Below are 23,732 nucleotides of genomic sequence, written 5' to 3'. Positions count from 1 at the left end.
CGAGATGTTCTTTTTCTACACTCTTAAGTGATCTTGGACTCCTTTGCACATTAAGATTCTAACTGAAGCCATGTTTTGGTGCCAGAAACACAACATTTCATTAAATGCTTCCTGTACTTTTCAAAATAAAAATGGAAATGAGAGCTGAAAATGAAACAATTTTTTTTTAAGGGAAAAAAAGCAACCCGGTGTATTGATAACAAAACTGTACGGAATGTTATTCAGGCTAGAGAGACGAGAAGGTCTGTTGGATGTCAATCAGCATGCACAGGTGCTGGCTTTGATGGGTTGGTTTTTTGTTTTGTTTTAGATTCAAACTTTACTAAGTGGCTTGGGTACAATGAAGTCTTATTAGAGTTAAGAAGAATATTTCAGGGATCCTCAATCTTTTTTGTTGTTGTTTGCTTTTGTTTTTATGAATTAAAAAAATTATCAGATTTGGTGAATATATTTTATCTTAATTTTCTGTGTGTTGTATGTGTCATGGTCAACCATACAGCTGACTGTTAATGAAAGGTTGGGATTCTAGGTCTCTCTGTAAACACTGTGGTGCACTTAACTTGTGGACTTTTTATACTAAAAACAAGTAGAATAAAGGCTATTTTGAAAATTTGAATAAAGTGACAAAGTTGAATTTAGCCTCTTAAATTCCTGTCCATCATAACACCGTAACATTTAAAATCTGTTTTGCCTTTATTTGTTTCTCTGTGCATTGTAACTGGTCAGCGTGAAACACCGTTTGGTTATTCAACTTTTAGCGTCAAACAACATGGAATGTGAAATGTGTCTTTAGGAAGCCCATCAGTTGTTTTTAAAATTGGTGGGGGAGTCCTTAGGACTGCAGCAGCATGCAGAGGGGAGACTTAACCCTCTTCTTCTGCATTGTGATCCAGACCTCTCTCAAACTACTATTATCCCCAGCCATATGGTGAGAATGGTTTTTGTCAGAACTGCCGTGGGGAGAGTAACACATACTCTGATCTCAATGATCTGTTCCCTTGCGTGATTGATTTAAAAATACTGACAGGTTTCCTAACAATGCATGTAGCATAGCAGTGGGGAACCTGAGCCCCTGCAGGTGATGTTAGTTGGCAACTCTCATCTTCCTTGACCGTTGCCTAGGCTGCCTGGGGCCTAGGGAGGCAAAGGTACCCCACTTTTGGCTTTGCATTGCATTCAGACTCTAATTCTGAACACATTTACATAGACAAGACAGATTTCATTCCCAAAACTTTCAAATTAAGTTGCATTTAAGATTGCATATCACACACCACTGCTTTTATGGAAGGCTGGTCTGCTACATACGATGTTGGGCTGCCGTTCAAAATGGCACTGCCACATCAGATTCTTCCCTTTTCCGTAGTGTGTGACAACATTTACCTCCAAACTGGTTTGGTCAAACGCTTTTTTCCATATAAAATTTTGAAAGCAACTCGCAGAATTTGAGAAAATAGTTTAAAAAGCAAACAGCCGGTTTAGAACATACAAATACAGAAATGCAAAACCCCCAAAGCAATGAGTCATCCGCAGTGTGTGCATTTCTTTGCTGATGCCAGATCAGTGCCATTGGGGATGCCAGGCTGTTGGTCATGTGTTGCAGAGCGAAGGGAGAGAACTTCTGTGGGGCTGCTGTTTTCACCTGTTGCAGAACACATATTCTCAAGATACAATCTTAGTACCGTAACGCAGATCTTCTTAAAGAGTGAAGCAGAAAAATGCATCAATTGCCACAGGAATCTTGATATCAACATTTCAGAATGCAGGGGCGGGGGGACTGGAGCCAAAGAGAAGAAAGAGTAAATTTCATTTTTCTGCTCATTGTCACACACAATGTAAAGCATGAGTCTGAGAGAGAAGCTGTTTGAAACTGCATGAATTGTACAATCATCAGAGACGCACAGTTGAGTAGACACATACTGGCTTTGTCATACACTGGAGATTTTCACATGACTCTAAAACTCGCTTGAAGCCTCAGTCACATGAATGAGTATTTATTACTGCAGAGAAGCAAGGTTAAATGTACATATGCTTTACGCTATGACCTCTGCAGGTTTATAGGTGCTGGAAAAGCAAAAAAAGTAGTAGTATAATTTTTTTGCCAATCCATTTTCCTGCACCTGTCACGGTCATCTGAGTGTACCAGGCTTAGATACTGCTATGGTAGTAAGAGGGAAAGAAGTGTTCAGTACTCCCAATGACGTATTTGCCTACTCTAACCCCAAATAAACACAGAGGGTTCATAGAGGGTCTGTGTGTTGCAAATTGACTTTGATCATCCCAGAGATCACAGCTCTTGGACCTGTAAAGGGGCAACCGCTATGCTGTCACAATACACAACTTCTTCCAGTGCCTAGTCGAGCTTCTTAGGAACACAGTGTGATATAAAATAAATAATACAGCTTTTAATTTCTTGACAAAAATGGGTGTCAAACGTAATAAACAGTTTACTTAAGATCTCAGTGTCCAAAGCATGCTGGCAGCTATATAAAATATTCTTCCTTCTCGCCTTTACACGGAAGATCCTCCATTTGGACCGACCCCTCTGGATCTGGTGGAGCTTGTTCATAGGTGCGGTAGGTGCCTTTGTTCTTGTACAGGTAAACGACGATCAGCACGACGACCGAAAGGAGAGTGACAAAAACCACAGCGATGACGGCTTTAAACAAAAATTGAGAAAAGGGGAACTTTAGCACAAACAGGTCTGGAGCAGACTTACCAGGGCTTTGAGTTTAGGAACAGGCTGCTGACATGTATGTTTCTGCCTCTTAACGTGTCACAGAACCTTCACCCCTCCCATTTTGCAGAAATAAGCAAATATATGCAAAGTGCCTTGATATGAGTAGCTTGAGTTTGGCCAAACTGCGGGAGGCAGTGGAAGACAGGAGTGCCTGGTGTGCTCTGGTCCATGGGGTCACAAAGAGTCGGACACGACTAAACAACAACAGCTTGATATGTATCATATATACAGGTTGAAGAAGCCTGCTATTTTGGGCACGGAATGTGTGCGATGGCAGTCCAGATATTTTTTTTTAATGAGTACTGTTACATCCCAGATCTAGAAGGATGCTAGAGGGCTCTGCTGTAGAGGATTTATGTGTGCATTTATACGTTATGCCGCCTGCAGTCTGCACTGCTGGCTTCCCATGGCTGCACAGTGGCTGGGCTGAAGCACATTTGCAAAGATACAGGCAACAATACCTCCTATGACAGCCACGTTGGCATCTTCGTGCAAAGTCGGTGTATTCATCTTCTTCATAAATGGGCTGGTGAGTAGCTTTTCTTTATGCATAAGAGAAAGAGATGGATGTCAGAGGCATCTGAATACAGTGAAGTAGAGAGAAATAAGATACCTGGGACTAGGGGGACTCAAGATTCAAAACCTTGCTCAGTCATAGAACCCACTGGGGGATCTTGAACTAATCACTTTTAGCCCCAGCAACCTCACAAGATTGTTGTGGAAATAATAAAGTGGGAGCTGGGCACCCGTGTCACCCTGAGGTGCCTGGAGGAACGATGAGATTAAAAAGGTAAAGGGACCCCTGATCATTAGGTTCAGTCGTGACTGACTTTGAGGTTGCGGCGCTCATCTCGCTTTATTGGCCGAGGGAGCCGGTGTACAGCTTCCAAGTCATGTGGTCAGCATGACTAAGCCACTTCTGGCGAACCAGAGCAGCGCACGGAAACGCCGTTTACCTTCCCGCCAGAGCGGTACTTATTTATCTACTTGTACTTTGACGTGCTTTCAAACTGCTAGGTTGGCAGGAGCAGGGACCGAGCAACGGGAGCTCATCCCATCACGGGGATTCGAACCGCCGACCTTCTGATCAGCAAGTCCTAGGCTCTATGGTTTAACCCACAGTGCCACCTGCGTCCCTAAGATGAGATTAAAATGTCATAAATAAACTGTTTTCCATAAAACGGCACTCACCCTTCACACGATGGGCAGGATCCAACAAAGCAGTTCCATTAACGCAAGGATTTGTGGCTAACAGAACTCCCCATCCCTCTCCTCTTCCCATGCCCTCCCCAAATCTGCTCCAGAGGGTTGGGGGAACCCCCAGAAGACCTTAAGGGGGCATGCAGTGAGAGAAGGAGGAAGGGCTATTTGGTTGCACAGCCAAACGGCCTTGCATTAACAGGCACACTATTATATTTTTTAAAAAGTGTGCCATACAAGATCAAGCTATGGTTCAGAGACTTAAAATCGGCTCAGTAGGTTTGTAGCAACTGCAGCAAAATAAATGTAATAATAGCCACAAAACCTCTAAGCTTCCACTTTCATTAGAATGATTGTGGCCAAGTAGTCTTGATGAAATAACGGGCGCTTGAGGCCAAAATGCTGGTGGAGTAAAAAAAAAAAAGGCTGTTGAAGCCAAAGGGAAACTTGCTCAATTAAAGACTTCAACATTTGGCTCAGGTTATAAAGGGCAGAAGCAGGTCTAGCAGTTTTGTTTCATACTGTTTTCAAGGCTTAGGTAATCAGACTCTCTCAGTGAATATCTCATTATGTACAGCGGCAGAGTTGCCAGCGGGAACAAATGTTCTGCCAGCAACTCATTTCTAAAGATTTCCAAACCTTGCCAGTATTCAGTCGCTATCTTTTGGGGGCCAATTTCTTTAAAAGAATGCATGACATCAAGGGATATTATATACTTAAGGGTCTTAAGGCCAGCCCAGGTTTCTCAGTGCCCGGGAGAGAGACATGTTTTTCCTACACTTCCTCAAAACCTAACCACCTACCCAGAATATCCTCTTCTCTCTTTCCCCCTCTTGTGTCTTAAATATCCTTCAGCGTTGTATTACCTGACTGCAGATCAGCAGCAATCATTGATACCTGCCCTGCCCTATCTGAATTATTCAAGGCAGGTAACAGCAACATATACACTAGCAATCTACAGATTTATCTGGTTAGCTGAAATTGGTATGTGAAATTCTGGCTCTATTCTAGAAAACCCTGTTGGCCTCTCAGTCTCTTGTGCCCTTCTCACCTGGATCTATCTTTTTAAATTTATTTTTGAAAAGGAAAAAAATAAATAAACAGAACACTCTTACCCTTGAGCACACTCACCTGTGGGTAATGGTGGTGTTGGAAGAGCTGCCATGGCAGCTGCCCCTTTCCCCCTGCTTAAAACTTCAGAATCTTTCGGAGCTGCGTGGGGAAAATAAAAATTCTGTAATAGCGCTGTTAACAGAAATCGACAGGTCCCCTCCTCGTATGGGTGTGAAATGAGCAAGTTTTTAAAAAGATCTTACTCCTCAGAGGGATAATTTAAATGTCATCACACAACTCCGTGAGACGTAACTTTAAGTTAATATTTATGTATTTAAAACACTTCTATCCCACTGGTTTTAATCAACAGTTTCTAGTCATTTTGTGAAAATTAAGGCTGGGCAAAGGCAGCAGGACTGTCATTTTGTAAAGTGAGGCAGCGGGAAGGAAGGGGGCAGGGGAAGGAGAGAGGTGCAGGGGGCTTTTAGACGGGGGCTTAATATTGCAAAGGGGTTATTGGCAACAGTATTTTTTAAAAAAATAAAAATTAATTGGATTTCCCCCTGTGTAATAATTTATTTAAGGTCTTACATATATAATAAATGTTCATAAATGTACCAAGCAAACACGTACATAAATATATAGACCACATGTCTGAAGCAGCACAGGAAGACAGTCCTGAAACCATTTTGGCTCCCAAGCTGACCAAATGTTTCTCTGCAAGGAGGGAGGGGGTGAGGGAACCTTCCCATTGTCTCAGGAATTAAGGGATTACCATCTCAAAGGAATGGCCTGACTACCAGAAAGGGCAATCAGATGGGGCAATCAGGTAACTTGCCAGACAGGAGATGAACAATGCACTCAGATCTCTGTTGTAGACCGCCTTTTCTGTGATGTAGGTATGATGTTTCTGGGGGTGGTCTTGGACTCCAGGACGGACAATTTAAAATGTCTATATAAGGGCAGGCACACCTTTGTTTTGGGTCCTCCTTCTCTATCCTGCGTGTGAGGGGAGCACCCTGTTGCAACAGCTTTAATAAAGATCAGGCTTACTAGCTGCTTTGCTTCTCAATATTCTCCGGTTGGCCTCTGTTATTTTCTCCTACCGTTGGAGAACCTACAAAGGACTCTGTAAGGGCTCTTGTGTACCCCATAAGGGAATAAGGGCAGATTTTGTTTACAACACCTGAAAGGGAAAATATAAATTAAATGCGGCGGGTGGGAAGATGGGCTGGCATTTTGTGAGGCCACTGCAAAAACAAAACAAAAAACTTTGCATGCGTGAGAAGAACCGACGCCACAATAAACACCCATCTAGTAGTATCTGTAGACATGTCATGATGGATAGTCTAGTCTAGATGTTATCTCTGAACGAGGAAGCAAAGTTGTTGGCAGAGAGTGGGGAAGAGAGAGGCAGAGGAGCAAACCTTGAGCAGGGCATGACCCATATAATCCAAGTATTGTCATGTGGTTTAAACACCACTTAATCATGGAAAAGCTCATTTATCAAATGAAGGAAGCAGAGCGGCAGGCTAAGCCAGAAACATGTATCATTTCCTAGATTACACAGATCACCCGACATCACAGATTCAAGTTACACTTGACAAATATAAAACACGATTAACCTGTAGTCCTTTTAAGACAACCTTCAGCTCTTAATTGCGCTGTTATTATTTGTGTCCTAAAACAACTAAGTGGCACTTTGAAAATTAATGCATTTATTACGACATAAGCGCTCATAGTCTACAGTCCACTTCATTAGATACATGAATTGCAGCATAAAAATACTGTAATTAAGAAGTTAGTCTTTAAGGTGCTTTATTGCTTCTGCTGCAATAAACTTAATAAACTAGCCCCCTGGAATCAGTGCTCCATAAGCTTGCTTAGATACTGTTTTTTTTATTGTAGTCATTTTTATATTATAAAATGAGAAAGGGTGAGGACAAGAGGGCAATATGAAAGAGAAGGGAATGGACCAGAAAAGTCAGAGAGAGGCATTCTTTTTCAAAGCATGTATTTTAATCAGCTTTAATAAAATAAAACACTATTTAACACTTTTCTAATTCTGCACAAATCTGTTAACCTTTCCCCTCCTTTCTTTCCCTCACTGTTGTATAACTCGTACACTTTGCCACTGCTGCATATTCATATGTACATTGTTAATTCCTGTTTTGTTATGGTTGGGATTTGTGCCTTTTCTCAATATTCTGCACAGCATAACCTACCAGCTAAAATCTCATAGGAAACTAATTCCCTTGGCTGTACTGGGACTTCTTTCAGTATACATTAGTAAAAATATAGTCAAATCCAAATCTAATTTCACCTGTGCTACTTTTTCTGTTTTTCTCCTTACCAATGACCCAAAACACAGCCACTATATATGACATTCACTTCCCTCCTTTAGTCTGTATTTCTTTGCTCCACTCATAATTTAAAGTATGCCTGTATTCTTATGCCAATCACATGGGAGCAAGCCCCATTGAACTCAATGGGACTTACGGAACTTCTGAGATGTTTCTTAGTATTACTCACTTTTTATTCTGAAGTGAAACAGGAGGACTGAGGAGTTCTTGGTGGAAACAAGATCCAAAACATGGCAGTGTGTGGGTGTCAGGCTAAAAGCAGAGGCAAGAGGAGGAAGTCGACGAGAGACCGCGCGACGCAGCTGAATCAGAAAGGAATATTTGCATGAGTGTTGAAATCCCAAAGATGAATGGTGGGAATCTTGTAAGAAGGGATGGGAGGAAGTATCAATGCCTGAAATTAAAACTGAAGCTAGCTATGATGCAATATTGCATGGCAACAAAGGTGCGCTGGGAAATACAGATGTACAAGTGAGACCTGCAACAAAGTGTTGCAGTGTGAAGAGTTCCTGTTCACTGATTAGTCCATCAGTCGTGTCCTCCTATAGGATACTCTGGGCTGTTTGTGGCTCCCTCCTGCCACATACACTTCAGGGGTTATTCTTTTTTTTTTTTTTTTAAAAAAAAAGATTATGTCTTTCAGTTATATACATTTCAATAGTGTTATCATCATTCTAACAATTCAAAACTCGACTTCCTTCCTCCTCTTTCTGCGGTTCCTTAAGTTTATTTTTATCATTTCCTGCATATTCTAAGTTAACTTATTCTTTTATTCATCTACTTTAAATATATATTATGAAACTGCAAGTTAATACAATAATCCTGCCAATGTCCTTATCTGTTTACGTTTTGTTCGCAAATATTCAACAAACCATTTCCATTCTTTTATAAAAGATTTGTTATCTTGAGTTCTTATTTTTCCAGTAAGTTTTGCCATTTCTTCATAGTCCATAAGTTTTTGTATCCATTCTTCTTTCGTCAGGACTTCTTCTTCTTTCCATTTTTGGGCAAATAACGTTCTTGCTGCTTTAGGGGTTTGCATTGCTGCAAACCTTGGTGTTCCCCAAAGCACATCACTAGCGCATGGGAGGTACCATTCTGGCTACATAAGCAATGGGACTTATGCCTGACCGCTGGTAATAAAAGGGAACGATTTGCTCATTCACTCATTCCATAACATTTATGAAATGATTGTAAGAAACCTGAAAGTGGACCCACCCTGGAAGAATGGCAGATGAAGGTGATGGACTATATGGAATTGGCGGAAATGACTGGCAGAATCCGAGACCAGGGAGAAGAGTTGGTGGAAGAAGACTGGAAGAAATTTAAAGACTACTTGCAGAAATATTGTAAAATTAATGAATGTTAGAATGATGTCGGAATGAAATTAAGTGGCTTTTAGCAGTAATGCTATTAAGGAGTATGTGAAAACGGATTGTAAACAGGTGAGAAAGTAAAGTTATAATATATTAAGATGAAGGATTAAGATAAAAACAAAGAGGGAAAGGATTTGCTGAATTAACCAACTGAATTGGATTACAAAAAAGGGAGGTGTGAGGAGGTCAGGGAAATAAGGGAATGAAGGATAAACATGGAAAGATGGATTTATTTTTAATTGTTTTTGTTTTTCTCTGTGTTTTTGTATTTTTTTGTGTTTCTTTTTTTATTCTTTTTATGTCTGTAACCTTTTTTTTTTGAAACTTCAATAAATATCTTTTTTTAAAAAAGAAACCTGAAAGTGGTTTGCAAAACGATAATTCTGCAACATGGCACAGTGAAGGCAGAGAAGGCTTCAAAAGGGATGGAGGTGGGTGGATGGAGAGTAGGAACTGGTACCTCAAGTCTCGTCAGGGAGGGAGGCCCAGGCCACCACCACAGCCTTGGGGGAAATGGGTGTGAGCAAAGGAGAGGAATAACCTTCTTCTTCTTCGTCAATCTCTCGTAGCCAAGTAAGATTGTCTTCCAGTTCGTAGGTGACTGTGGAAGCTAATTCTGGATCCACACATTCTTTCACAGTGGGGACATTGGTTCCCAGACGGGAGTTGATCCCGGTGTGGATTTCCCAAGCGTGCCTTCCTCTTAGCATGTTTCTCCTTTGCGTCCTGAGTTTGAGTGTCTTCAAAGCCCATGACACCTTTGGTAAAGACTGTTCTCCAACTGGAGCGCTCGCAGGCCAGTGTTTCCCAGTTGTTGGTGTTTATACTACTTTTTTAAGATTTGCCTTGAGACAGTCTTTAAACCTTTTTTGTTGACCACCAGCATTACACTTTCCATTTTTAAGTTTGGAATAGAGTAGTTGCTTTGGAAGGCAATAATCAAGCATTTGCACAGCACAACCAGTCCAATGAAGTTGATGTTGAAGAATCATTGCTTCAACACTGGTAGTTATGGCAAAAAAACCAAACCAAAACCACATTACACACAGACATGAAACAACAGCCCTTTGGGTGGTGGTTAGGGGAGCCATTGGGACTGAAGAAAAGGGCGGCAAGGGGAGGAGATGCTTAAATGACCAGTCTCTCTCCCCTCTCGCAATAGCTTTTCTCCCTACACATTTGCTGCAGCAAGCGCGACCCACAAAAATAACCTGTGCCGGCAGTAGCTTATAAATTACTGCAACAAGATTTCTTCCAATGAAATTTCTACAGGAGCTTTCTTAATGTTACGAAACTTGCTTCTCTGTTCATAAAACTTTCCCACAGGGGCTTGCTATTCTAGAAAACTTGCTTCTCCGATAAATAATACATTGGCCAGAGCAGAGGGAGGTAGTTTTGATCCTGGAAAAAGAACTACGGAAGGAAAGGAAGCCTGTGTGTACACATTACTGGCGCAAAACACGGCTAGGTCATTCATTTTCTCAATTTGGATCAAAGCTGCAGGGTGTTTGGGGGGGGCATTACTCATCAAAATGCAGAATTTCACAGGAAACAACAGGATCAATGCAGCGGTGGGAGCAGAGTAAACAGGAATGTGTACAGCGCTGCAAAAGTTACTGATATTTGAATGAGGATTTATCCATTCCAGAGGCAGTAAGAGGAAGGAAGGGGGAGGCAGCAAATGGGAATAGGATGGGCAGAAGGAGGGCAGTAAAGGACCCCTGACCATTAGGCCCAGTGGTGACGGACTCTGCGGTTGCGGCGCTCATCTTGCTTTATTGGCCGAGGGAGCTGGCGTACAACTTCTGGGTCATGTGGCCAGCATGACTAAGCCGCTTCTGGCGAACCAGAGCAGCGCATGGAAATGCCGTTTGCCTTCCTGCCAGAGTGGTACCTATTTATCTACTTGCACTTTGACGTGCTTCCAAACTGCTAGGTTGGCAGGAGCAGGGACCAAGCAACGGGAGCTCACCCTGTTGCGGGGATTCGAACCCCTGATATTTGAATGAGGATTTATCCATTCCAGAGGCAGTAAGAGGAAGGAAGGGGGAGGCAGCAAATGGGAATAGGATGGGCAGAAGGAGGGCAGTAAAGGACCCCTGACCATTAGGCCCAGTGGTGACGGACTCTGGGGTTGCGGCGCTCATCTTGCTTTATTGGCCGAGGGAGCTGGCGTACAACTTCTGGGTCATGTGGCCAGCATGACTAAGCCGCTTCTGGCGAACCAGAGCAGCGCATGGAAATGCCGTTTGCCTTCCTGCCAGAGTGGTACCTATTTATCTACTTGCACTTTGACGTGCTTCCAAACTGCTAGGTTGGCAGGAGCAGGGACCAAGCAACGGGAGCTCACCCTGTTGCGGGGATTCGAACCCCTGACTTTCTAATCGGCAAGTCCTAGGCTCTCTGAATTTAACCCACAGCGCCACCCGCCTCTCAGAAGGAGGGCAGGTGGGCCCAAAAAACGATGCTAGAATCAGGATCTAGAAATCGGAGAGTAGAACTGGGAATGAACAGAAGAGAAAAGCCCAGGGACAGGAAGGAAAAATAGCTAGGCAGGGAATTTGGTTGCTGCTCATGTAGGCCTCTGTGATGTCTGTTAGCTTTGAGGGTGCAGGGGTTCAGTTTGACAGGGCCGGGGAGAGGGGTCATTAGTGAACCAAGTGGAAAGGTGGGGGGCAGTGGCTGGGAGCCCCCCTCTCACCTCTTAACCTTGCTGCCTTCTCTTTGGGGGAGCTTCAGAGTCCAAAACGGTCACAGGCGGGCACAGCGCAAGGCTTTGGTGGGCATGGCAATGCGCTTCCAGCACACAGCAGGCCACACCTCCCAGTCTAGGCCTAGAGGGGTGATGGGGAGATGGGTTTGTGGAAGTTAGCTGGGTGGGTTGGTTAAATATATCTTGCTCAGGGAATTAGGGTTGCCAAGAGCACCACAGTGTAGCCCGAAGAGCTCCAGAGTAAGAGACCTTAAGAAAACGACAGCTTGGTTATGTGCCAGAACATGGATGGTGTCGCGTTAGACTATATCTTCCTCCTAATGTTTTATCAACGCGGTTGCTTTTTGCAGTTAAGGAACTGCAAAGCTTCGGAAGGGATGCTATGTTTTCATATTGGAAAAGAGAGCAAAGATCACACTCACACACCCTCCCTCCACAACCGTTCATATTTCAGGAGCACATGCCCATTTTAAAAACGGTTGTGCTTTGTTCCTTAGAAGGGACAAAATCACAAGAGGCAATGGGAAGTTTCTGATGAATCCGTCAGGGCCTCGTCCGTCAACATGCAGTACAGCATCATTGGCCTTAAGTCACATCTAAGAATTGGGGTTTGACAAAGAAAGCTGATCATATTAAAATTAAGAGAAAAGAGGACAAGCAATAATTACAAATTGAATTTACTTTTTACTTTTTTGCTTACAAGCTGCTGAACTGTAAAGAACCTGCCATCTCTTTCATTTTGCCCGTTTATGAGGAGCAGGGGGAAAACAGGAAGACATTAAAAACAACAACCCTGACTGCGTATTCAACTAAATCCTACTCAGAGTAGACCTACTGAAACGAATCACTAAAACAACCACCACATATGGCACAGTGAATACAAAGGGAGCTCAAAGGCGCTTTTAGATGGGTGTGTGAAAACATTCGAAGAGCTACAATGCCACCCAGAAGCACTTCTGAGCTGCTTTTTATGTGAATTATAACAAGAAACACCTGTTTAAATATGGTGCTTATTTTTGTTTCAGTACAGGAAGCCACCAATAGAAGTTTGGAGCACCTTCTACGAATCCTGCTCCCTGTCCCAGAACTGAAGTTACTATACAGCATTCCTGGAAACTGGGGAACAATGTCTTGGGTCTCATCATCCCTGAAATTTGTGGTAATGATGACTGTAAAGGGGTCATCTACTCTTGGGACCACCACTGCTGCTGGTGTGATTGTTTCTGTCTTGGAAGTCATAGTGAAATGAACCGTTTATATAATATGTGGTGATGTCAGTTTTTGGAATATGTTGAATCCATAGTTCCACGGACAACTTCTGCAGCATCTCTCCAGCTCGAGAGAAATGGAGTCAACTGTTGTGCAAAGCTGCACATATTTTTCTTGACCAGGTAAAACTTTTCTTCATGCTTACCTCTAACTCTGACTTTAGCCATTATGTTCCTCACATGCCCCCCAAATGTATTATTCAATTTACATACTACCTTTCTCCCAATACAAGAACCAAGGCAGCTCACGGCATAAATGAAAACAGATACAGGCAAAACACACACAATCTATATAAATATTAAAGACAAAAAACAAATAAGTAACCCTAGTAAAGCAGCACTGGAAACGTTTAAACCCAATTAAAAGCACAACAAATTAAAGAATTTAGATGTACAACACTCGCCCTGCCACAACAGCCAGTTGAAGGCTAAGGACCTGTCTGAACAAAAAATGCTTTTGCCTTCCAGCGAGAAGAAAGCAGAGAGGGAGACAGCCTAGCCTCATGTGGAAAGGAGTTCCACAATCTTGGAGCAGCCACCAAAAAGGCCCTCTCTCCTGGCTTCACCAAAGGTGAGCATGTTACAGTAATTCAAACGGCATGTAAATAAGGCATGTATCACCAGGGCTTGCTCAGAAATCTCTGGAAACAGAAATCCGTAACCACAAATCTCAGTGTGTGTTGTTAAATGCAAATATATAATATGGTTACAAGCCACTCTGCCAAGCAGTAGCAAGAGATTCTAGATAAAGCCAGAGTTTAAAGTAGAGATTTGGGTCTGCGATGTGACCTAGAAGTAAAGCAAGAAGCTGGAGAGAGTTTCAGAGAGCAATGTTTTACGTCTGTTTGCAGCTAGTGGAGAAACAAGAGTATTTTGGGGTGGGAATGGCTCTCCATCATAGGCTCAGGCTGTATATATGTGTAAATAAACCATATATCATAAAGATTCTACTGTGCCTCATCCCAAAAGGAAGCATGAACCCTGCACAGGTGTCTGGAACCCCTGGAACCTTGCACTGCTACAAGACTGGGGTGGAGTGTAGGGTTGCCATAAGTCAGGAATTTCCAGGACCTTGCCGGGATTCAGCCGTCAGAAACAGTGTCTGGGCGGAAATCGCTTTAATGTCAGGAAACACAGGTGTCTGGAACCCCTGGAACCTTGCACTGCTACAAGACTGGGGTGGAGTGTAGGGTTGCCATAAGTCAGGAATTTCCAGGACCTTGCCGGGATTCAGCCGTCAGAAACAGTGTCTGGGCGGAAATCGCTTTAATGTCTGGGGAAATCCAGACGTATGGCAGCCCATGTTGGAAGTATAGAATTTGGCAACCCTAGTGGCGTGCAACAGTATAATAGAACTGGTTTCCTGCATCTTCTCCCTAAGCAGATACAGTGGTACCTCAGGTTACATACGCTTCAGGATACAGACTCTGCTAACCCAGAAATAGTGCTTCAGGTTAAGAACTTTGCTTCAGGATAAGAACAGAAATTGTGCTCCGGCAGCGCAGCAGCAGCAGGAGGCCCCATTAGCTAAAGTGGTGCTTCAGGTTAAGAACAGTTTCAGGTTAAGAACGGACCTCCGGAACGAATTAAGTACGTAACCCGAGGTACCACTGTACTCAGCTAAGAAGTACCGTATTTTTCGCCCTATAAGACGCACCAGACCACAAGACGCACCTAGTTTTGGGAGGAGGAAAACAAGAAAAAAAATATTCTGAATCTCAGAAGCCAGAACAGCAAGAGGGATCGCTGCGCAGTGAAAGCGGCAATCCCTCTTGCTGTTCTGGCTGCTGGGATAGCTGCGCAGCCTGCATTCGCTCCATAAGACACACACACATTTCCCCTTACCTTTTAGGAGGGGAAAAGTGAGTCTTATAGAGCAAAAAATATGGTATATAAGTCTCCCAGCTGAGTATCTGATTGGGAAAGGACTGGCCTGGGGTGGTGAAACTCACTTGCTTTCATCAGCCTCCTGAACACAATGGTCAGCTAAGAAATCTAGATATAACAAAATATTAGGAGTAAACTGCTGAGTGCATGAATATAACTTGAGAACGACAGCATCTACCCCATCCCAAATAATGGCTTCAGGAAGGCGTGTTTTGAGCTGAGAGGAGCTTAGCTCTCGACGTATCCCTGCTTTCCCTTCTCAAAGCGGCTTTTCAATCAAAAGGAATAAAGGGGATGTCAAGCTTTAATTACACACATTTGCATGTAACCTGTAGTTTGGCCACTGTATTCCGGAAGCTGTAAGGGGAGTGCATTTTTATTCAGTTGTGCAGATACTCATATCTGAAACCCAAACTCCAATGTAAATACTGTATCAGTTCTGCAGCCAGCCCACACAGCATTTGTGAAAATCAAATCTGTGCTCCTTTGCAGTTTAGAATGGGCTGGAGAAAATTGCCTACAGTACCCAAGGCTAAATAGGCATGTACAAAGTGCCTTCCACCATCTCTCTCTCTCCCCCCCCCGCCGGTTTTGCTATCCTCAGTGAAAGAGTTCTCTTGCAGAACAAAGCCATGCAAGGTGTTATTCTTAATGCACTCTCAGCTTCTTCTTTTCATATTCTATAGGCTTTATGTTTCTCTTTCATTCTCAAAGTATTAACTGAGGACTTTTCAGCTTGCATTTACAAGTGACAGATTTGAACCAAAACAAAATAAAAAAATTCCTTCCAGTAGCACCTTAAAGACCAACTGAGTTAGTTCTAGGTATGAGCTTTCGTGTGCATGCACACTTCTTCAGATACACTGAAACAGAAGTCACCGGACCTTTCTATATAGTGAGAAGGTGGGGAGGGGTATTACTCAGAAGGGTGGTGGGAATGGGTGATTGGCAGATAGCTGCGATGAGCCTGTTGACGACTCTTAACGACTGCAATAGGTCTAACAGGAAAAAGCAAGGGGTGAGAAGGTGAAAAATGGCTTTGTCATGTATAATGAGATAAGAATCCACCAGGGAGACAGAGGGGTAAAGGGCTGTGCTATATGAGTTTTTATTTTTATTTTTAAAAATCCCCTTCATGACATACCTAGAGAAGCAACTTCAAAGGGGGAAGAAATAACTTGCATTTCGACACCACCACCACACATCTTTCCAGCTTTTAAAATGTTCTGCTTGCCTATCAGAAACCCTCACGAACCTTTAAAAAACGTCTCTGCCAATGTCTTTTAGACATAGGGCATGGTGCTGAATACAGGGATTGGTTGTGCAATGGAATACATCTGAGCTGATCTAGTGTAGGCATGCCCGGAAATATTGCATAGGCACAGCCACTGCTCCCATCAGAGCTTTTAGGCTCTAACCCAGATATAGGCATCACACACAAGACAGCAGGGCTAGATCTCCATTAACTCCAGCGTTAGAAACTGGCTTCCCATCCCGGTTCTTCTTACCTGATAAGATGACATGGGGGCAAAGAATAATTGGCCTTGTTGCTGGCTTAGTATCTCTCCAAGGTCCAGCTAGTGTGGGTACCTCTCTCAGCTCCAGCTCCCTCCCTTAGCTGGCTGGCTGGCTGGCTTTCTGGTGACTAGGCTAAGGCGTTTCCCTTCCCATCTCACCTTTCCAGTTTCACTACATTGATAATAAAGGGCAGAGTCATCAGAACGCTCACTCCCCATTAACTCTTTGTGATGCTGATGAGAGGCTGGCAAGCACACAAGACCCACGGCCTTGTCCCTTGTCTCACAGGCAGATCACACAGGGCAACCAGGTTAATCAAAACATGGTTTATTGAAATATGTTGGTTTTACAAATTAAAAAGAAGGGAGAGGGTCAAAGCAAGCAAATATAATTTATATGGTCCTCTGAGAGTTATCTAGTTTGGGTCAGCATTACTTTCCAGTGAGTTACTTCCAGGAAACTTTGAAACAAGCTGTGAGGCTGATTCATATGCTACAAAACCCCTGCACAGAAAACGCTTCGGTGAAGGAATTAACATGGAGCCTGTAAGCAGAAGGCCATGTGTGAAATCACATACACAGGTATATTTTGTTGAACATATGGGCAAGTGCACAGTTACAGTGGTGCCCCGCAAGACGAACGCCTCGCAAGACGGAAAACCCGCTAGACGAAAGGGTTTTCCGTTTTGGAGGCGCTTCGCAAAATGAATTTCCCTATGGGCTTGCTTCGCAAGACGAAAATGTCTTGCGAGTTCCTGCGGGTTTTTTTCCTCCCCCCCCCCTTTTTCTAAGCCGCTAAGCCGCTTATCAGCTGATCCGCTATGCCGCTAAGCCGCTAAAAGCCGCTAAGCTGCTAATAGCGCTAATCCGCTAATCCGTCAATGGGCTTGCTTCGCAAGACGAAAAAACCGCTAGACGAAGAGACTCGCGGAACGGATTAATTTCGTCTTGCGAGGCACCACTGTATACACCAAGCAGGTATGGCCAATCGCAACTTCCTACCATGTGTACGCACAAAGCAAATACATGAATGTACGCAGACGTTGTGTGTCCATTTATCCAGTGGACATGTCGTTAATCCCTATTCTGTGTCTACTACCAAGCAGAATCAATCCATTTGTTGTGGGCCCATTATAATAATTTGTAATAAGCTCGTAATAATGCCAATGCATTATCTGGCAACATTCACATTTCAGCATGTAGCTTTGACGGGGGACTCCTTTGAGAAGACTATATGGGGTAGGAGGCAAAAACTCTCAGTTCCCACCCCTCAAAATGGCCCGCCAGCCATCACTGTTATCACAACTCCAACCCACTCTTTCACTTCTGAAAAGGACTGGAAGGGCCAAAGAGTGGCCCTCAGAGGGATGGATTTGGCTGCATGGGGAGGAGGACAGATTCAAGAAATAATGCAATCTACATTTTTATCACATTGACAAGGTGCTACATGGGTGAAAGAACAATTAACATGGAGTTTTGGCAAATCAGCATTTGGACAGAAGGGCTTTCTCTTCATTGAGTTCTCTCTTCACCCTGTTTCTGCTCCAGATCTGAGTTTATTCCAAAGGGATAGATTTAACGAGCTTTTGTGGGAAAATTCCTTTCAGTAGCATATTCTGGTTCTCCTTCCAGTCTTTCTCCTTTATACCCATCAGGAATCCTTTTTCCTAGAAAAAAGAAAGAAAAATCCCCCACTCTTAAGTCAGGTTAACTAGACCTTTCCCATCACTACAGCCCAGAGAGTCTTCTCAGCATAGGCAATGTGCTTAAAAGCCAGTAAGTTTATTAAATTGCTCCTGCATGGAAGACACCGTGTGCAGATGTGCTCATCATATTGCATGGCTACAAATCGTTCAGCAAATCACACAATATACCGTATTTTTCGCACCATAGGGCGCACCGGACCATAGGGCGCACCCAGTTTTTAGGGGGGGAAATCAAGAAAAATAATATTTCCCCCCCCCAGCCCCAAAGAGCAGCGTACAGGCTGCACACAACCTCTCCCTGCCGGAGAGGTTGCGCGCAGCTATGAAAGAAGGCAAGGCAGCTTATTACGGAGGGGTTGCGCGCAGCTATGGAAGAAGGCAAGGCAGCGAGCGGGATGGATCCTGCTCGCTGCTTTGCCTTCCCCTTTTAGCCCCGTGCAGCCTCTCCTTGCCGGGAGAGGCTGCGTGGGGCTAAAGAATCCATAGCCCCGTGCAGCCTCTCCTTGCGGAGGGGTTGCGCGCAGCTATGGAAGAAGGCAAGGCAGCGAGCGGGATGGATCCTGCTCGCTGCTTTGCCTTCCCCTTTAGCCCCCTGCAGCCTCTCCCTCCTGGGAGAGGCTGCGTGAGGCCAAAGAATCCATAGCCCCGTGCAGCCTCTCCTTGCCGGAGAGGTTGCGCGCAGCTATGGAAGAAGGCAAGACAGCGAGCGGGATGGATCCCGCTCGCTTTTGCCTTCCCCTTTAGCCCCCTGCAGCCTCTCCTTGCCGGGAGACGCTGCGCAGGGCTAAAGAAGCCATAGCCCCGTGCAGCTTCTCCCTGCCGGAGGGGTTGCGCGCGGCTATGGCAGAAGCCTGCATTCGCTCCATAGGACGCACACACATTTCCCCTCAATTTTTGGAGGGGAAAAACTGTGTCCAATAGAGCGAAAAATAGGGTAGTTTTCAGAGCAGAATTCAAGGCTCACCATCTCGATGATGATGATGATGTTGATAATTCACAACAGCAAAAAGTAGCATACTTTCCCCCCCAGCCTCAGAACTTCACATAAAAACTCCCAATTTGGAATTCAAAATCTAATATTTCTGAATGCATAGATTTGTTTTTGAAGCGTATTACATCTCTCTCTACACAAACACACACTATATTTGCACTAGTCTGTTGTCTTGTTGGTGACCGGTTGTGCAAGCTCCAGGATGAGGGAAGCATTTGAGACAGGCAGGCAGTAGGGCAAGTGCGTGGGGCAGAAGATGAGTGAACTGGGCTTGTGGCAGCATGGAAAGCAAGTAGCAGGCAGGCAAGCAAGCAAACTGGGCTTTGGTGGGGGTTGAAGCAGGTGAGTGAATTTGCCTTGAAGCAGTGAGTGGACTGAGGAAGTCGGGGAGCCTGATGGTGCAGGCAGGCAGAAGAGATTGGGTGAAGAATAAGGGAATGGGCTTAGGAGAAAGGGGCTTCAGCAAAGAGCAAAGGGGCTTTGGTGAGGCGTAACAAGGGGAAAGAGAGAGCTTTGAGAAATGGTTGTGGAGTTGGTGATTGAAGCAAACAGGGGCATCAGCCCCTAGGATGCATAAATTTGCACACAAACACACAATATCTCAGAAGTTGGTTGACCGAACTTCATTTTTAGCTTCCCCCCCAAAATGGCTTGTGAAACTCAAAACCACCATATTCTTAAATTTTAAGCATTTTAAAACCAGTTTTGTATTTTGAACAGGCAGCATATAGAAGCAAATTTCCATTTCATCTCCACGGTAAAAAAAACCCACAGAGCTGTGTGAAAGCATCTTGCAGATGAAATGTTTTGCATCAAATGCAAGATTAAGTTCTTGATTGGCTTTGATTTAGGAAAAATGTGAAGTGACAGTTTGAGTTGTTTAGGAGCCTAAATTTCAGATATTAAACACACTTTTGAGAGCAGGTTTAAAACTGAAGTGAAAAGTTTGTCATCCCTCCATCCCCGCTACATTTTATGATATCTGAAAAATTTATTCCTGACAGCAGTTAAAACACCAGTAGAGATGTACACAATCAAGAACAAAAGCGAGGGACCACAGCTTTATTTATTTACAGCTTCAATATAGCTCAGGGATAGAGTACGTGCTTGGCAGGCAGAAAGGTCCAGAGTCAATCCCTGGCATCTTCAGTTAGAAAGGGTCAGGTAGCAGGTGATATGATATTAACTAAATCCAGTGTTGCCCTACTCAGAGTAAACCCATTGAAATTAATAGGCTACCTTAGGTAATTTCAGTGGGTTTGCTCTGAATATTGAATACAATCCTTTGTCTATGGTTGGCATTTTCTTTATTCTGTTGTGATGGTTTGCGATTTTAACACTGAACTTGATCATACTGTAAGGTAAAGGTAAAGGGACCCCTGACCATGAGGTCCAGTCGTGGACGACTTTGGGGTTGCGCGCTCATCTCGCTTTACTGGCCGAGGGAGCCAGCGTACAGCTTCTGGATCATGTGGCCAGCATGGCGAACCAGAGCAGTGCACAGAAACGCTGTTTACCTTCCCACCAGAGCGGTACCTATTTATCTACTTGCACTTTGATGTGCTTTCAAACTGCTAGGTTGGCAGGAGCTGGGACCGAACAATGGGAGCTCACCCCGTTGTGGGGATCTGAACCGCTGACCTACTGATCGGCAAGCCCTAGGCTCAGTGGTTTAGACCACAGTGCCACCTGCGTCCCCTTGGTGATACTGTAGTTTTAATTTTTGTTTTATATTAACGTGTGTTCTTTACCTAGACAATTCATAGTGGCTCAGCATGCACATCACATTAAAACGACAGCTTGAAACAAACCATGGTTTAATGTGGACAAGCAGTGAGTCGCTTTGGTGCACGAAGCTCAAATGTTCTCATAGCTGGCTTGTTGCAACATCTGAACCCAGGCTCAGGGTTTGTTTCTCTCCAAATATACCACCAGCTCTTTGTCCTTGGCTTACTAATTCATGGTTTATTGGGGGGAGGGGAACAAACCACAAGTCTAGGGTCAGACATCAAGTCAGACTCTTCACCTGCAGTGCAGCAGCAGCAACAGGAGCAGGGAACAAGTGTAGCAGGGACAAATAACTTTAGATTAAACCATAATTTGCTTTAAACTATAGTTTAATGTGATGTGATTAGGAGGCAACCGACAAATAGAAATAAATCCTGAGCTCTATGGACAAATAGTCTGAAAGGTATAAGGCAGCTCTGAATGCAAGGAAGAATCTTTCCATGCCTGAAAGTACTCACCTTGTAGGGTTAAAGGTAAAGGTAAATGTAAAGGGACCCCTGACCATTAGGTCCAGTCGTGGCCGACTCGGGGTTGCGGCGCTCATCTCACTTTATTGGCCAAGGGAGCCGACGTACAGCTTCTGGGTCATGTGGCCAACATGACTAAGCTGCTTCTGGTGAACCGGAGCAGCGCACAGAAACGCTGTTTACCTTCCCACCAGAGCGGTACCTATTTATCTACTTGCACTTTGATGTGCTTTCAAAGTGCTAGGTTGGCAGGAGCAGGGACTGAGCAACTGGAGCTCACCCCGTCGCGGGGATTCGAACCGCCGACCTTCTGATCAGCAAGTCCTAGGCTCTGTGGTTTAACCTACAGCGCCACCCACGTCCCTTGTAGGGTTAGGATTAGACAAATTCACAGAGGACTTGCCTACCTACCCTTAACAGCCCTGAAAGCTATGCGGACCCTTCATGTTCAGAGGCAGCATGCCAGATGGGACTCACTTCTGAGTCGAGTTGTGTAAAACTCAATGCTGAAATCCAGGGGGGCGGGGGCGGGGGTGGGGGCGCATGGAGATAAGACTAATTGCTGGTGGCTTGCCTAAGGCAACCTATGGGGCTGATGCCACATTTGAATGGTGTACATCCTGATTCATAGCTGCCCCTTTAGCTGCTATATTACACTAGCAGAAAAAGGAAATAAATACACGTTCAGTGGCTTCTGTATAAAAGGATTTCCAAATAGTTAAAGTTGCAACGCATAGCATGTCGATTTGCCTTTAAATGTTCTGCCTTTGTAGGAAGCAAATTATCAGTGCTGTTGGTGTGGAGAGAAGGGTGTGAAGGAGAGTTAATAATTGATAGAAGACAGTGGGTATGGGAACACACATGTAAATAGACTTAACACACAGCGGCGGCAGCAGCGGCAGCAGCAGCAGCAGCTCTGCCTGCAGTTCCTGTTCCATGCAGAGAGCAGAGAATGCAACAAGGTCAGGCTATGCTTTCTATGAAACAACGGGGTCATGCCCCATAGTTATCAGAAACCCAATGAGGTTCTATTGTTTACACACACAAAAATCCATCATGACCGGCACTAAAAAAATAATCAGTGCCAACATTTCTACGCCAATGGAACCCAAATTCTGCACCACGGAAAACTGAGTTATTGACCCCATTATAAACTAAGTAAATTATGAACACAGGGTGTGCACTTGTGTATTCTGATGTAGAGTCTGCATGACTGTGGGGCTGGTATCTTTCCTCCACCCCCCCCGGCCCCAAATGTGCAAAGCCTTGCATGGGCCGAAGAGCCACAGTTCCTTAGTTCTTATTGTGTCTGACCTCACAACACCTCTTTCTTTGCCCCGGGAGACAATGACCTAGTTGCTTCCTAGATGCGGTGTTGAGTTACGACTTTGGATAAATTATAGACAAGGTCATCCCTTGGGTGACAGAATTCTGCAGGGCCCACAAGTGCCCACCTGCCCCTGCCATTGCTGGTCTTGTGTGGCTGCAGTGGCTGCTTCCAGAGAGATCTCACTAGAAGTTGCCACTGCACGACCCCTTTAAGCAAGGATGCGGGGGGGAGGGGGAGAAATGGGCAGTGAAATGGAATGGCCTCGGTCCAGTATACCTGAAGGAGCGTCTCCACCCCCATCGTTCAGCCCGGACACTGAGGTCCAGTGCTGAGGGCCTTCTGGTGGTTCCCTCACTGAGAGACGCCAAGTTACAGGGAACCAAGTAGAGGGCCTTCTTGGTAGTGGCACCCACCCTGTGGAACATCCTCCCACCAGATGTCAAGGAAATAAACAACTATCTGACTTTTAGAAGACATCTGAAGGCAGCCCTGTTTAGGGAAGCTTTTAATGTTTAATAGGTTATTGTATTTTAATATTCTGTTGGAAGCCGCCCAGAGTGGCTGGAGAGGCCCAGCCAGATGGGCGGGGTATAAGTGGCAAATAAATAAATAAATAAATAAATAAATAATAATAATAAAAAAAATTGGTTGCCAACCTTTGATTTTAAAAATCCTGGCGTCCTTCATGGACCTAAGATGCAGCTCCACGGACTAGACATGGAAGTTGTCCCAAACTGGAGGGTCAGAGTCTGCACCCTGGAAGCACTTGGCAAGTCAGTGGGGGGAAGCCCAGGTAGGATGTGGTTGGTCATGGGCAAGGCCCTAGGGAATCCAGTGGGGGCATGGGTGGGGGAGCATCTATAAGGGTGCTCTCTCTCAAAAATAAACGGGTTGCCTTTTCCAGACAAGACAACTTAAAAAATGGATAGTGCCATTATTTAATGGACTACTGGGCAGAAAGTAGATCAAGGTCTACTGGTAGCTCTCTTGGTGATTTGATGGAAATTGGTAATGGTTTAAGACTCCCAATGGTTGAACAAAGACAACAACAAAATAATACTCCCACCCCCCCCAAGAAGATTATACTGAAATGAAGGATTTTCTTAATTGGGTGGGGGAAGGAGTTAACAAGGAGAGGATTTCTGTGACTTCCATTCCATGCTGCTACTCAAAAAACAACAACAACAAGAAGAGTTTGGATTTGATATCCCACTTTATCACTACCCGAAGGAGTCTCAAAGCGGCTAACAATCTCCTTTTCCCTTCCTCCCCCACTACAAACACTCTGTGAGGTGAGTGGGGCTGAGAGACTTCAGAGAAGTGTGACAGGCCCAAG

The 23,732-nt window shown here is 44.4% G+C and overlaps 2 protein-coding genes and 1 long non-coding RNA gene across 5 annotated transcripts in view; 1 reads left to right on the top strand and 2 right to left on the bottom strand.

Annotated features, from left to right (window-relative positions):
• Nucleotides 1–3,025, top strand: part of LOC309332473 — a 192,459-nt gene extending 189,434 nt beyond the window's left edge. Inside the window, exon 2 of the long non-coding RNA XR_014152090.1 lies at nucleotides 2,886–3,025. This is a non-coding gene — a long non-coding RNA (uncharacterized lncRNA). The remainder of the gene's footprint in view (nucleotides 1–2,885) is intronic.
• On the bottom strand, nucleotides 2,383–16,280 carry SMAGP (small cell adhesion glycoprotein). Of its 3 annotated transcripts, none has more exons than XM_081845541.1 (4): nucleotides 16,106–16,280; nucleotides 5,069–5,149; nucleotides 3,199–3,279; nucleotides 2,383–2,656 (listed from the first exon to the last, which is right to left on the bottom strand). In XM_081845541.1, exons 2-4 carry the CDS (start codon nucleotides 5,100–5,102, stop codon nucleotides 2,481–2,483), a joined length of 291 nt encoding a protein of 96 aa, XP_081701667.1. In that variant the 5' UTR covers nucleotides 5,103–5,149; nucleotides 16,106–16,280; the 3' UTR covers nucleotides 2,383–2,480. The 3 variants fall into 3 exon arrangements, with proteins under 3 accessions (XP_081701667.1, XP_081701669.1, XP_081701668.1); XM_081845543.1 differs by lacking the exon at nucleotides 16,106–16,280 and adding an exon at nucleotides 11,431–11,556; XM_081845542.1 differs by lacking the exon at nucleotides 16,106–16,280 and adding an exon at nucleotides 7,523–7,904.
• Nucleotides 16,281–17,649: 1,369 nt separating this feature from the next.
• The window catches only part of BIN2 (bridging integrator 2), a 43,060-nt gene continuing 36,977 nt past the window's right edge, over nucleotides 17,650–23,732 (bottom strand). Inside the window, exon 13 of the mRNA XM_081844489.1 lies at nucleotides 17,650–17,781. Within this exon, the coding sequence (XP_081700615.1) occupies nucleotides 17,671–17,781 (111 nt within the window). The 3' untranslated portion in view covers nucleotides 17,650–17,670. The remainder of the gene's footprint in view (nucleotides 17,782–23,732) is intronic.

This window comes from Podarcis erhardii, assembly GCF_964252035.2.
Source record: "Podarcis erhardii genome assembly, chromosome: 2".
NCBI classification, from domain to species: domain Eukaryota; kingdom Metazoa; phylum Chordata; class Lepidosauria; order Squamata; family Lacertidae; genus Podarcis; species Podarcis erhardii.
The sequence above is the reverse complement of the archived record's forward strand: the minus strand, read 5'-3'. Positions and strand labels throughout refer to the sequence as shown.